The 14,869-nt window shown below is 46.5% G+C and overlaps 1 protein-coding gene across 5 annotated transcripts in view; it reads right to left on the bottom strand.

Annotated features, from left to right (window-relative positions):
- Positions 1-14,869, bottom strand: part of LOC134928377 (carbonic anhydrase 13-like) — a 118,485-nt gene that overhangs the window by 39,643 nt on the left and 63,973 nt on the right. For 3 of the 5 annotated variants that reach the window (XM_063924057.1, XM_063924055.1, XM_063924056.1), the window contains one exon: positions 13-217. In XM_063924057.1, the coding sequence (XP_063780127.1) occupies positions 13-205 (193 nt within the window). In that variant the 5' untranslated portion in view covers positions 206-217. Of the gene's footprint in view, positions 1-12; positions 218-1,051; positions 1,199-14,869 lie in introns of those variants that run through there. The other 2 variants (XM_063924054.1, XM_063924053.1) reach the window with 2 other exon arrangements.

Here is a 14,869-nt window from a genome sequence, read left to right on the forward strand (position 1 = left end):
CAGCAGACATACCTGATGTATCATGTGTGTCTTCAAACTCCACATTAAAACAATGACCCACATTAACAAGTCTTCGTGATGTCTTGGGGTCATAGTAGATGTACAGTGGCTTCAAGGCAGAATCATACTTTACTTTTTTGGTATTAATATTAATTGGTGACTGACGAGGTCGACATTGCTCGTTACGTGAGGTAGACACGCCCATATCTGCACTCCTCTGAAAAAAATAAAATAATATTACTGTAGTGAAAACTGAACTGACAGCATGATTGTTAACTTAAAACAAATAGCATTCTTTTTTTTGCTTTTCAAGAATTCATCCTGGGGCAGATGTACTAAGCCTTGGAGAGAGATAACATAGTAACATAGTTTTTGAGGTTGAAAAAAGACAATTTGTCCATCGAGTTCAACCTATTAGCCCTAAAATATTGCAGTATAGGAGATCACTAATTTTTACTTTGGTGAATGTTTAACTGATATGTTCATTCATCTTTTTTTTTTTATAGTTATTTTATTTTTAAAGTGCATGATTTACCCTCCATAACCCTGAATATCCTTATCCATTAGGAATTTATCTAGCCCATTCTTAAAAGTAGTGACCGAGTCTGCCATTACTACCTTCTCAGGCAGGGAATTCAAGAAACCCTTCCATCTCAGAGTGCTAAATATCTTCTCCTCTAACCTAAGTGGGTGCCCCCGTGCCCTTTGTGGTGATCTTACCAAAAACAAATCCCCCGCTAGCTCTGTGTATTGACCCCTTATATATTTATAAATATTACTCATGTCCCCTCTTAATCTCCTTTTTTCCCAGTGTAAACATATCTAGCCTATCAAGCCTTTCCTCATATTCTAGCATCTCCAACCCCTTAATCATTTTGGTTGCCCATCTTTGAACCTTTTCTAGTTCCAGGATGTCCTTTTTATATTATTATTATTATTATTATTATTATTATTATTATTATCCTTTATTTATATGGCGCCACAAGGGTTCCGCAGTGCCCACTTACAGAGTACATAAACAAATAATCAAAACAGGAAAACAGCAACTTACAGTTGAAGACAATATAGGACAAGTATGGTGCCCATAGTTGTGCACAGTATTTGAGATGTCGCCGCACCAGTGATTTGTACAATGGGAGTATAACACGCTCATGCCTTGCATCAATTCCACGCTTTGGGGGTAATTCCAAGTTGATCGCAGCAGGAATTTTTTTGCAGTTGGGCAAAACCATGTGCACTGCTGGGGGGCAGATATAACATTTGCAAAGAGAGTTAGATTTGAGTGGGTTATTTTGTTTCTGTGCAGGGTAAATACTAGCTGCTTTACTTTTACACTGCAATTTAGATTGCAGATTTAACTCACCACACCCAAATCTCTCTCTCTGCACATGTTATATCTGCCTCCCCTGCAGTGCACATGGTTTTGCCCAACTGCTAACAAAAATCCTGCTGCGATCAACTCAGAATTACCCCCTTTATGCATGTTAATACCTTGTTTGCCTGTTTTGCTACATTCCTACTTTGGGTATTACTGCTAAGTGTGTTATCAATGTGAACACCTAAATCTTTTTCCAGTACGGAATCCCCTAGTTTCTCTCCATTTAGTATGTACTGTAGGTAGTGTTTCTGTTCTTGCTACCAAAGTGCATTACCTTACATTTGTCAATTTTGAACCGCATTCTCCATTTTGCTGCCCATGTTTCTAATCTAAATAAGTTGTTCTGTAGAGACTTAGTATCCCCCTACGAATTTATAACCTTACACAGTTTGGTATTGTCTGCAAAAATGACACTGTACTCTCTAGACCCATATCTATATAATTTATTACAATTTTAAACAATAGTGGTCCAAGTACAGACCCTTGTGGCACACCACTTAGTACTTCAGTCCAATTTGAAAACATTCCATTTACCACCACTCGCTGCTCCCTTTTATCCAACCAATTTCTAACCCAAGTGCATATTATGCTCCCTAGCCCAACTTCTCTTAATTTGTATATGAGTCTCATGTGAGGTACTGTATCGAAAGTTTTGGCAAAATCTAAAAAGATTACTTCCACCTCTTTACCCTGATCCAGGTTCACACTAACCATTTCATAAAAGCCTATTTTAGTTAGTTTGACATGATCTATCCTTCCCAAATTTGTGTTGGTTCCTACTAATAACTTTATAACTCTATTCTATCCCTTAAAATACCTTCCAGTACTTTCCCCACTATAGATGTAAAACTTACTGGTCTATAATTACCCGGTTCAGATTTACTTCCCTTTTTAAATATCGGCACTACTACTGGCTATACGCCAGTCTTTGGGGACCATGCCTGATGTAAGTGGAGAGAGATAAAGTACCAGCCAGTCAGCTCCTAACTGCCATGTTACTTGCTATGTAACATGGCAGTTAGGAGCTGATTGGCTGGTACTTTATCTCCCTCCAGGGCTTAGTACATCTGCCCCTATCCTGTGTGTCAAGCTGTTGAGTCTGTCTAATCATATTTAATGTTATGTATTGAAATGAGATGAACTGCGTGTTCTGATCTGCAGGATAAGCCAGCAGGTGGGAACCGTGTAAGTTAACTACCTATCAGAATGTCAGGATTACACAGGGTAGTTGTACATTGCTGTGAAATTTAAATTTCCCACTTAATTGATTAATGAGTTACACTAAGGGGGTTATTCAGAGTTGTTAGCAAACCAAAAAAAGCACACTAATGGCCAAAACCATGTGCAGTGCAGGTGGGGCAGATATAATATGTGCAGAAAGAGCTAGATTTGGGTGGGTTATATTGTTTCTGTGCAGGGTAAATACTGGCTGCATTATTTTTACACTGCAATTAAGATTTAAGTTTGGGCGTGGCCTGACCATGGAGGAGAGCAGTCGCAGCTCGGTATAGCTCCTGCTCCACTAACACCAAAATACCCTCCTAGCCTGCCCAGATCCACTCTCCCATACCGCCCCCCGGCAACATATATCCCCCCAACACCACTGCTGACAAAAACCCGTGGTCGCGGAGTCGGGGAGCGCCGTGGAGGCTCCCGCTGACTGCGGCCCACTCACAGTCCCCAAGCCGGGGCCTAAATTACAGCGCCAACCCGCCGGACCTCCGCACGAGCCGTAGCGACGGGACCCACCATCAGCCCACCTCTGCTGGGACTCGGGAGACTGGCGGCCGTCCGCGGACGAAGGTACGTGCTGGACGGCCGCTCCGGCTGGCGGCGGCAGCTGACTGAAGGGAGGGTGCATTCTCTCCTCGGCGCGGGACCCGGCGGCCATCTTGCCTTCAGCCGCTGAGAGTCGTGTAGCAGGGACGAGACCCGGGGACGAGACACCTACGAGGTAGGCTCTCTGCCCACACTCTTGACCCCTGACAAAAACTGACTGTCACATCACCACAGAGGAGACGGACCACCGCACCCGGAGCAGCGGCTGCTGCCCCCCCCCCCCCCCCACTCACTAATTCCTGCTGCCATTTACTGGAGAGGAGGCCTAGCAATACCTGGCTAGAGCTCCCCTGCCTATATACCTGATATAGCTGGCACATCTACCAAACGATCAGCCAGCCTGCAGCCGGAGCTCGGGGCAACCCTACTCCCATAACCCGGAAGACTACTGCCCCACTCCCTGCCTCCCCGGCCCGCGGAATACGGCAACCGGCAGACGTATCTGCCACACCCTCACAGGCAGAAACAAAGATATCAAGACACAGGGAGACGGGAGACGCACTGAACAGAACGTCACTCCACAGTGCGGTGAGGAACTCTCCCTCACCTACCTATTTGTTTATTTGCCTATTCTTGCTTATGCCCCGCAGTGACGGGATGATGGCCTGAGGCCTACGGTCTTGGCCCTGTACCACACCTACCTTTACAGACTCCAGGTCCTCACCCCTACGACAAGTCCCCCTAAGCCTCACGCCCTGCATCTTCCCTACCCCTGGTGCTGTACAAACATGATGGAAGTGCACTGAAAATTATTACTTAATATGTGAGGCCCGTTATATCCTTTACTACTTACATCTCATGCGAGTGGATTCCACATATCTATCCAGAATTACCTGCATGGAAAAGTTCCTGATCCCTCTGCCCGTGATGTCCGCAGGTACTGCTCAACACTCTCAAGACGGTACCCCTCACGGCGAGTCGTCTGATTCCGACCACTCGACTACTCGATCGCTATCCCAACGTTCTCGCAAATCACGCCCGCTTACCAAACAACCAAAGATGAAAAATAAAGACCTAGTAGCGGTCCTAGGGCCGCTCTTAGATGAGAAGCTGGCGGGCATTAAAGAAGCCATCGAATCTTCCTCGACACTGCTGACTCAGCATTCCACCCGCCTCGATGAAGCGGAACAGAGGATATCGACCCTGGAAGATAATTTAGAGGAAGCCCAACGCTCCCTACAGGCCAGACAACTGGAGGTCTCTGACCTATCGGAGAAGCTTGATGACCTCGAAAATCGCAGCAGACGTAATAATCTGCGGGTCATAGGTATCCCTGAATCAGTGAAAGGCCGCGAGCTCTCAGACCTCCTTTCATCTAGCATCCCGGAACGACTGTCTATAGATCTAAAAGGAACCCCCCTCGCTATCGAGAGAGCCCATAGATTGGGACCCGAAAGAAAAAATTCCTCGGGACGCCCTCGCCCAGTCATTGTGCGTTTCCTGAACTATGCAGACAAAGCGAAACTCCTTGACCATTACCGCAAGGCCACCGACCTCTACGTCAATGGAGAACGCCTTCTCATTTTTCAGGACTTCTCCGCATTGGTATCCAACAAACGCAGAGAGTTTGCCCCCATCTGCAAATACCTCTTTGACGCAAAGATCAAATTCTCACTACTTTACCCTGCCCGTCTCAGGGTCTTCGAAGATGGGCGGCCGCGTTTCTTTGAGGACCCGAAAGAGGCCAGACTACATTTCACCATACCTGACACTTGATCATTGCATGATTATACTTCTTAGCAACCCACTACTGCCTAAGTCTGCACTTGGGCCTCACATGATGCTCTTGAGAAGTGTGATAGATATTCACTTTTGATTTATTATTTACACTTCCTGTTGTTCATTGATGTTTTTGTTAATATTTGTCTGTTTTGTTAAGTTTACCTGCCTGGGCTGGGACCCCTTCCCCCCATTGGGGGACCCCCCCCCCCCCCGCTCGCTGGGACGGGGGGGGACCCTACTTCACTCTTCATATTCCCCTTTTACTCTTCTACCCGGTAGGGGTGGGTTGACATGTCTACTGACGCCCACCCACACCCCCATGTAGACGGAGATACAACAAATACGCTACTCCGTATAGTATCATGGAACACAGAGGGCCTTAATCACCCGGTTAAGAGGAAAAAAGTCATTTCTCACTTGAAGCGTATGTCCCCCCATATCGTATTCCTCCAAGAGACCCATTGGGTAGCTGATCCTAGACACACCCTACGGGCCCCTTGGATAGGAGAATGCATCTCAGCTCCATACCATTCTAAGTCAAGGGGGGTGGCAACATTATTTCATACCAATTTCCAATATTCTATACAGAGAAAACTTTCTGACCCTGAAGGTAGATTTCTATTAATAGATATATGTACCGATAACGTTATTTATACACTTCTAAACCTCTATGCACCCAACACCTCATCTGATTCCTTTTTTGCAGATCTTTTGACGATTCTATGTACCTGGGGCAGCCAGAATCTAATAGTTGGAGGAGACTTCAATTTAGTGGTCGACCCATCCATGGACAGATCTAGGGTGAGTACCTCCACAGCTACGACCCTCACACAGCTCTTGTCTTCTTTCTGCTCCCAGTTGGATCTCGTAGACCCCTGGCGAATACTCCACCCTACTCAAAAGGACTTCTCTTTTTACTCCCACCCGCATTCCTCTCACTCTCGAATCGACTATATATTCACTGTTACTCACCTCCTCTCCAGGGTTGTACACACCTCCATTGATAACATCATCATCTCAGATCATGCCCCCATATCTCTTCATATCCAACTGGCCATGTCCCCTTATAGCCCACCCCGCTGGCGCTTCCCTGCCTATCTTCGCAACTCCAACGACTTTCTCCTACATATGAAGCAATCCTGGCTCAATTATACCACAGACAATAAAGACCAGAGCATAGACACACCAGTCTTTTGGGGAGCGGCTAAGGCCGTCCTTCGAGGACATGTAATGTCATATACCCACTCTAAACGGAAGGCATTTTCTTCCAAACTACAGTCCCTAAGCACCACACTCACTTCTGCATATGGAAGATATACTCAACATGATACCCCTGCCCACAAAGAGGCTTATCTATCGGCCAAATTTATCTATGACACATTCCTCACGGAACGGGCCCAACTGTCCTACGACTACCAACGCAACAAACTCCACAGATGGGGCAACAAGTCAGGCAAATTATTGGCCAATTTAATCAAAGGACCTAAAGCCCGCACGTGGGTAAACACCATTAACAGCCACGACACGCTAAACACTGACCCCGAAATCATTTGCACTAAATTTAGAGACTTTTATCAATCTCTGTATGCCAAGGGCCCTGACGACCTGGAAGCCAACCTCGCTTTCCTGGAAGAGGCTGCTCTTCCTGTCCTTACTCAGGAAGAGAGAGAATCTTTGGAGACCCCAGTCACAATCAAGGAGATTGTTGACATCATCAAATCTTTACCGAATAACAAAAGCCCCGGTCCTGATGGTTTTGGCGCAGAGTTTTATAAAATGCTTCGGGATGAGCTGGCCCCCACCCTCACGTCTCTTTACAACCACATCCTTACCTCCAAACAAACCCCGATTAGATTCAACGAGGCCACGATTATAGTCATAGCGAAACCTGGAAAAGACCCCTCCCTACCTGGCTCTTACAGACCAATCTCCCTCCTCAACCAGGATTTTAAGATCCTCACGAAACTAATGGCCAATAGACTACAGTTCTGCCTATCTCGAATTATATCACCTGCACAACTAGGATTCATCAAACACAGACAGTCTGTTCAGGGCATTAGGACCGCCTTGGCGGCCATAACACACTCACGCTCCCACAACCTTATAGACAATATCCTAATAAATCTTGATGCAGAGAAGGCTTTTGACAAGATTGCCTGGCCTCATCTCGCAAGAGTTTTATCATATCAGCAATTTGGCGATAAGTTTCGTGGCCTTGTTGACTCTCTATATGACAACCATACCGCCCAGGTGGTAGTCAATAATATCTCCTCAGCTCCCTTCACCCTCGAGAGAGGAACTAGACAAGGCTGCCCTCTCTCCCCCCTCCTCTTCAACCTAGCTCTAGAACCATTTATACGCTATATCCTCAACCTCCCAATATTTCGGGGTATTAAAATCGGTAACAGAGAGATTAAATTAATGGCATTCGCAGATGATATCCTTCTGCTCACCTCTAACCCCAGACAATCTGTTATGGCGCTACAGAAAGCCATCTCCCACTTTTCCTCCTTTGCAGGATTTTCGATTAATCTAGATAAATCAGAGGCCTTGGCTATTTTCCCCCAGATAACTACGGGATGGGACACCCCCTTTCCATTCCGGTGGGCCCCCGCCCATATCACGTACCTAGGAGTCATTCTCCCCTCCGACCCTGCTCACCTCTACCCTGACAACATACACTCCATCCTCACTAAAATCCAAACCGAGTTGATGCTATGGCAAAAACTACCCCTTAATCTTATGGGTCGCTGTAATTTGGTAAAAATGGCTAGTTTTCCTAAACTGCTCTATGTCCTCCAGATGGTACCAGTCCTGCTCTCTAAATCTGACCTCACCCTCCTGAACTCATCTATCTCCAAATTCATATGGGCCGGTAAAAGACCCAGAATAAGTTTCTTTAAATTATCTCAGACAGTGCAGAATGGAGGGCTGAATCTACCGGACATAGAGCAATACAATAGGGCCTGCCTACTCCGTTTTGCTATGGATTGGCTCAACGGCACATCGGTTTTCACAGATTCGCTGGTTGACTCCCAACTCTGCACCCCTCTGTCTCTTAGCTTTGTCCTACATGCTTCCAAATCTGATCTACCACCCACTCTCATGGACAATGTACTCCTAACATCCACTGCGGTAGCTTGGAGACTTTCCAGGAAATCTTTAAAATTACAACATACCTTCTCCCTGTTCCTTCCCCTCCTTGGCAACCCACACTTTCAAAAGGGTCTAGCCTCATACCCTTTCACTGCTTGGCATACTGCCAATCTCACACGGGTTGGTGATTTCCTCGATTCTGGGAAGAAGCCACTCACTTTCACTGAAGCACTTGCCAAATTCGATATTAACCCTAACCACGAATTTTACTTCTTTCAGGCCTCTCATTATATTCACGCAGTTCTCTCTCACCTCGGCCCATCGGATTTTACTAACAGCCTAGACACGCTATTACGCTCGGGGACATGCTCCATCTCGTCCCTATATACCCGCATCCGAACGGAACATGTTCCCACCACCGACCTATCCCAAGTACAGACATGGTCCTCTCAAATCCCTTCCATGACCCCGGAAGCCATAATGGACAGCTTCACATCCTCCCTTAAACTTATTCCGGCTAGTCTATATCAGGAAATGTCCTACAAAATTTTACATAGAGCTTATGTCTCCCCTAGGAGGGGTCATTTGATGGGCTTATCTGATTCGGCAAAATGCTTAAAATGCTCGGCACCAATAGCCGATCTTATGCACTGCTTTTGGCACTGTCCCCTTATTCAGACATTTTGGGCTGACTTACAGTCATACAGTGCCTCCGAGTTAGGTCTACACTTCCAATGTACTGCTCCTTGGGCTCTCTTTGGGTATATCCTGGACCAACCTAAATCTCCCCCCAAGAACACGAAAATGATAATGATTCTCTCAGCGGTTGGCAGAAAAGCCATCCTCCAACAATGGATCTCCGAAAAACCCCCTACACTGACACTAGCTACCTCTAGGCTACTCTTCCTATTCACGATGGACTGGCTAGAGACATCCCTAAATAAAGAGATATTGACCCCTGCGTTATTTAAATGCTGGGGCCGATTCATCAATACATTGCCCACTCTGACAAAACTGGCAATTAATCAGAGTTTTCAATGTACCACGTGGTACGGCAGACAACTTTTATCTGATGGCCCTCCCGTTACCCTTTCATAATCAAGTAACCCACTACACCTCTGTGCTCTTCTGACTCTCCTGTCCCCATTATCGTACCCTCTGCTACTACCTACTACCTCTCTAGGCTCCCTTTATTCCCCCACCCTACACCCTTTTCACAAATCTCCGTCGCATATACATTCTTGTTTGCTCTGATGATGTCTCCATGGATGGGTCTGCGGTCCCTTCACCCTGGCAGGTACTGTTGTTTGTTATATTTGATTTTTTCTTCTTCTTGTTTTTTCTCACTGTGCATCATTACTTTTTCTATATTCTTACTTAATTTTTATTTTTAGTTATTTGTTCCCCAATAGGGAGAACATACTAGAATGTTCTATAATCTAAAACAGTTATGTTACTAGACTGTTTCTGCCTCTAGGATAATTTGGGGATAGATAGTTCTGTGATACAGCTCTTATATGACTCCCATAATACTGTCGCCCATAGTTGTCCTATTTTGTACTAGAAAATAAAGAAAATGAGGTCTTATCTCTGATTCGGCCGCTTATTTGACCTGTGTGTCTCAGACTTCATCAGCCCTTACTCTCAACTATGTATTATGTTAATCTCTGAGAATACATGTTGTACTATATAAACCTCAATAAAAATATGTTGGGAAAAAAAAAAGATTTAAGTTTGGACACACCCCACCCAAATCTAACTCTCTCTGCACATGTTACATCTGTCCCACCTGCAGTGCACATGGTTTTGCCCATTAGTGTGCTGTTTTTGTTTGCTAACAACTCTGAATAACCCCTAAGTACCTAGCAGAGATGTACGTAAACCCCAATTTTATGTACACCTCTGACATCTCTAGACCTGTGATGCACAGAAGCCAAGCTTCACATGTCCAGATATCCGGGACTTATATGTCCCCATGATTGCCAAACTGCTGGCATTTAGGGGTGGGGATAGGCTGGTAGCAGGCAACATTACAGAAAACGGGGGCGTATCATACAACCGCTGCATACAAAGACACAGTGGCTGTGTGATCTGCATCAGTAGCGGATTTATCGCTATGTGACACAAGTGGTCGCTTGGTGCCTGACAGGTCGCAGGGGTTCGGCTACAGGGTAAAGGATGGCATCTGAGCCTTGACAGGCTGCCAGTGCAATGATTAACAGCTGCCCGGTACGAGCTCCAGCACTTGCTGCTGTGTAGGAGGGAATCCCCAGCTGAAGCAAGCAAACATTGTTGCTTTCCAGCAGTGGGTGTGGTGTGGGCGGAGCCACCAGCGCTGGTGGGGAGTTGGCGGGGCTGCAGTGATGCATTGTGCCCATCACATTTAACCCCGCCCCCACCATGGAGTGATACTGTCAGTGGAAGATGAGGGGCCCCTCCATTCAAGACCCAAAGCTAGCCACACAGTACACTATAGTAAGTAACTAGTGCTCCTCCTCCTCCCCTCTGGCTTCCTGTCTCAGCAGCTCCTCTGTCTTTGCCTGTCTCCCTCCCCAAGTCTTTGTGTATGTCTCCATGTGCTCAGTATGTCTCCATGTCGACCTCCCCCTTAGCCTGCAGTGTGTATGTCTGTATGTCTCTATGTCCCCCTCCCCACACCAGCAGTGTGTCTCTCTCCATGTCCACCTACCCCCACCAGCAGTGTTATGTCTCCATGTCCACCTACCCCCACCAGCAGTGTTATGTCTCCATGTCCCCTCTCCCCCCACCAGCAATGTTATGTCTCCATGTCCCCTCTCCCCCCACCAGCAGTCTGTATGTCTCCATGTCCCCTCTCCCCCCCCCCACCAGCAGTGTTATGTCTCCATGTCCCCTCTCCCCCCACCAGCAGTCTGTATGTCTCCATGTCCCCTCTCCCCCCCCCCACCAGCAGTGTTATGTCTCTATGTCCCCTCTCCCCCCCACCAGCAGTGTGTATGTCTCCACCAGCAATGTGTCTGTGACCATGTCCTCCTCCCCCCACCAGGAGTGTTATATCTCCATATACCCCTCCCCCACCAGCAGTGTTATGTCTCCATGTCCCCTCTCCCCCCACCAGCAGTGTTATGTCTCCATGTCCCCTCTCCCCCCACCAGCAGTTTGTATGTCTCCATGTCCCCTCTCCCCCCCACCAGCAGTGTTATGTCTCCATGTCCCCTCCCCCCCCCCACCAGCAGTGTGTATGTCTCCATGTCCACCTCCCCCACCAGCAGTGTGTATGTCTCCATGTCCACCTCCCCCCACCAGCAGTGTTATGTCTCCATGTCCACTTCCCCCCACCAGTAGTGTTATGTCTCTATGTCCACCTGCCCCCATCAGCAGTGTTATGTCTCCATGTCCTTCTCTCCCCACCACCAGTGTGTATGTCTCCATGTCCACCTCCCCCCACCAGCAGTGTTATGTCTCCATGTCCCTCCACCAGTAGTGTTATGTCTCTATGTCTCCCTCCCACCAGTAATATTATGTCTCCATGTTCCTTAACCCCCACCAGCAATGTGTCTGTGACCATGTCCTCCTCCCCCCCACCAGAAGTGTTATATCTCCATATACCCCTCCCCCCACCAGCAGTGTTTATGGCTTCATGGCCCCCTTTTCCCCACCTGCGGTGTTATTGCTCCATGTCCTCCTCCCCCACCAGCAGTGTGTATGTCACCATGTCCCCCTCCCCTCACCAGCAGTGTATATGTCACACTTCCCCCACAAGCAGTGACTTTGTTAAATATTTATTTAAAAAAAAATGTGTGGAGGGGGAGGGGAGTAGGGCACACAAGTAACTTGCCCATACCTACCTACCCTTCTGGGAATGCCTGGGAGACTCCCAAAAAGGAAGGCTAGTCTCCCGCATCCACCGCCAGTCTCTGCACCTCTCTTGGCCGCTCACAATAGAGGACAAGTGGGGACAGGGTGACGATAGGCAACATTGCAGAAAACGGGGGCGTATAACATAGCCACTGCATACAAAGTCACCTTCCCATTGGCCACGCTTCCTATACGCCAACCAGGCTGCCACCTCCTGGAGGGGGGCAGCAAAGTAGGCATGTATGGACTTGCCTAGGGCCTCATAAAGTGTGAATCTGTTTCTGATCTGCGTTCATCTCTGAATCAGGACCTGAGTTTTGATGTGATGAGAAATCTGTCTTTTTTATTTTTTTATTTTTTTTAAACATAATTCATATACCTTATTAAATGTAATGAATCAGTAGTAACTAGTAAAGGAATATAAAAACATTAAAAAAAAAACCATAAACTGTATATGCCACATTCAGACAAGCACACAGGCTATTTTCATAAAGCGCCATGGCTAGAGTAATATACTAATTGGTAATCAATACCACTTTCCCTGGTTAACTGTATAGTCATGATATTCATTCTGTGCCTCTATAAATAGTGCTTGGGAGATTTGTCTTTGGAAAACAGACCAATGCAGGAAATATGAGCTTGGAACATTTATAGCAAACATACTGTAGGTGGAATTTATACATACAAAAACAAACTTGGGGGTGAATCCAATTGCAGGGTACAGCACCTTGCCCCCTCGCCGCCAGACCTCACTCTGAATTCGCACAATTGTGTACACAGATCTGCGGGCCGCAAACAAGTTTGTGCAAGTCCGAGCTGCTGTAAAAGTGTGCGCAATTAGATTGACATCTTGGATTGAATTGTAAAACGGGTACTGTAAATAAGGACTCGGTAGGCAGGTTTTCCGGTAAAACACAGTGTCTTTACTGGCATCAGACACTGGACATAGCATACACAGGCTTGGGCCTGGTCACACAGGTACATAACTTTAAATGAACAAATGAAAGAAAATGTCTTAGCACTTTCCATGCTCAATAGTTATTTTGCTGCAAAGATCTGCAGCCACCATCCGCCATTCTCTCCTGGCACAGCCCTGGCACTATAAAACTGCAGCCTACTCGCTGGTCTCAAACAGGCATCAGAGCACTGTGGGAGTTTTAAACTGCTCTCCTGCTTCTGACTTCCTGCTGCCTCTGGGTGAACTGGAAAACCCAGACTTCTATTTTTCCACTTGGAGCTGTGCAATCCAGAAAGCCTGGAATCCCAAATTACTACTGCATGTGCAGAATGTGCAGATTTTGTTTTTATCTCTTGAAGGGAGCTGATCACACAGACATTTGGGTAACTGTGGTGAGACACAAGCCCTCTCACCACAACATATAAAGTTTTCAGAATGAGTCCAAGCAAAAATTGCTTTATACAATATAAGTGACATTACAGCCCTTGGGTAACACACATTAGTTTACCAAGGTGGGACGGAACGGGGCAGAACAGTGTTCTGTTAGTTGTATTTGGAGGCAGAATGCTGGGTTCCACCTCCTCTTCAGGACCAATTTAAGCCCTGATGACATGAGAGAGTGGGTGAGAGGGAGCTAGTGCATGCCAGGGAGACAGTGGGTGACAGGAAGTTAGTGGGTGACTGGAGAAGCAGGGGTGATAGAGATAGTGGTTTACAGGGAGATAGTGTGTGACTGGGGAGGCAGGGGTGACAGGGAAATAGTGGGTGACAGGGAGACAGTTGGTGACTGGGGAGGCAGGGGTAATGGAGATAGTGGGTGACAGGGAGACAATGGGTGACAGGAGATAGTGGGTGACAAGGAGAGGGTAACAGGGAGACAGTGGGTGACAAGGAGAGAGTGAGTGACAGGAAGATAGTGAGTGACTGGGAAACAATTGGTGACAGGGAGATAGTGGGTAACTAGGTAGGCAGTGGATGAAAGCAATGAGGTAGCTGCAGTCAATGACATTCAGAAGATTACTTACAGTACTTCTTAGGCCATGCATAGTGTAGAGATGTGCGGCTGGCACTTTTCGTGTTTTGTGTTTTGGTTTTGGTTCTAATACCACTTTCGTGTTTTGAATGTGGCTTGGTTTTGCCAAAACCACCCTTTCATGTTTTGGTTTTAGTTTTGAATCTGGATGATTTTTGAAAAAAACATAAAAACAGCTAAAATCACAGAATTTGGTTGCACCGAGGTTGCTGGATGACTAAGCTAAGGGACACAAGTGGACAACACATACACCTGGCCCATCTAGGAGTGGCACTGCAGTGTCAGACAGGAAGGCAGATATAAAAAAAAAAAGGCCCCAAACAGAACATCATGCAAAGAAGAAAAATAATTGCAATGAGGTAGTTGTATGACTAAGCCAAGCGACACAAACAATTGGCCCATCTAGCCGTGGCACTGCAGTGGCAGACAGGAGGGCAGATATCAAAAAAAGGCCCCTAACAGCACATGATGCAAAGAAGAAAAAAAGTGCACCGAGGTTGCTGTATGACTAAGCTAAGTGACACAACCACCTGGCCCATCTAGTAGTGTCACGCAGTGGCTGAATGTCGAGAGTGGGCCGCAATTGTTCGGTCCACTGACAGCATCTCCAGCACGCTCCAGTCACTTTTTTAAAAAATCTTCAATTGGTGGACTAATACGGCAGTAACCCTGGACTCATACGGCAGTGTCACACAGGATGGCACTTTTCAAAAACTAGGCCCCAAACAGCACCTCATGCAAAGATGTCGAAGAAGTGCAATGAGGTAGCTGTTTGACTAAGCCAAGCGACACAAACAATTCCAACTGGAATTATACATCCAAATCACTGGAATTATACGTCCAAATCACTGGAATTATATGTCCAAATCACTGGAATTAATTGGCAAAATCACTGGAATTATACGTCCAAATCACTGGAATTAATTGGCAAGATCACTGGAATTATACGTCCAAATCACTGGAATTAATTGGCAAGATCACTGTAATTAATAATTATACGTCCAAA

Source organism: Pseudophryne corroboree, chromosome 5 (genome assembly GCF_028390025.1).
Source record: "Pseudophryne corroboree isolate aPseCor3 chromosome 5, aPseCor3.hap2, whole genome shotgun sequence".
In the NCBI taxonomy this organism is placed as follows: Eukaryota; Metazoa; Chordata; class Amphibia; order Anura; family Myobatrachidae; genus Pseudophryne; species Pseudophryne corroboree.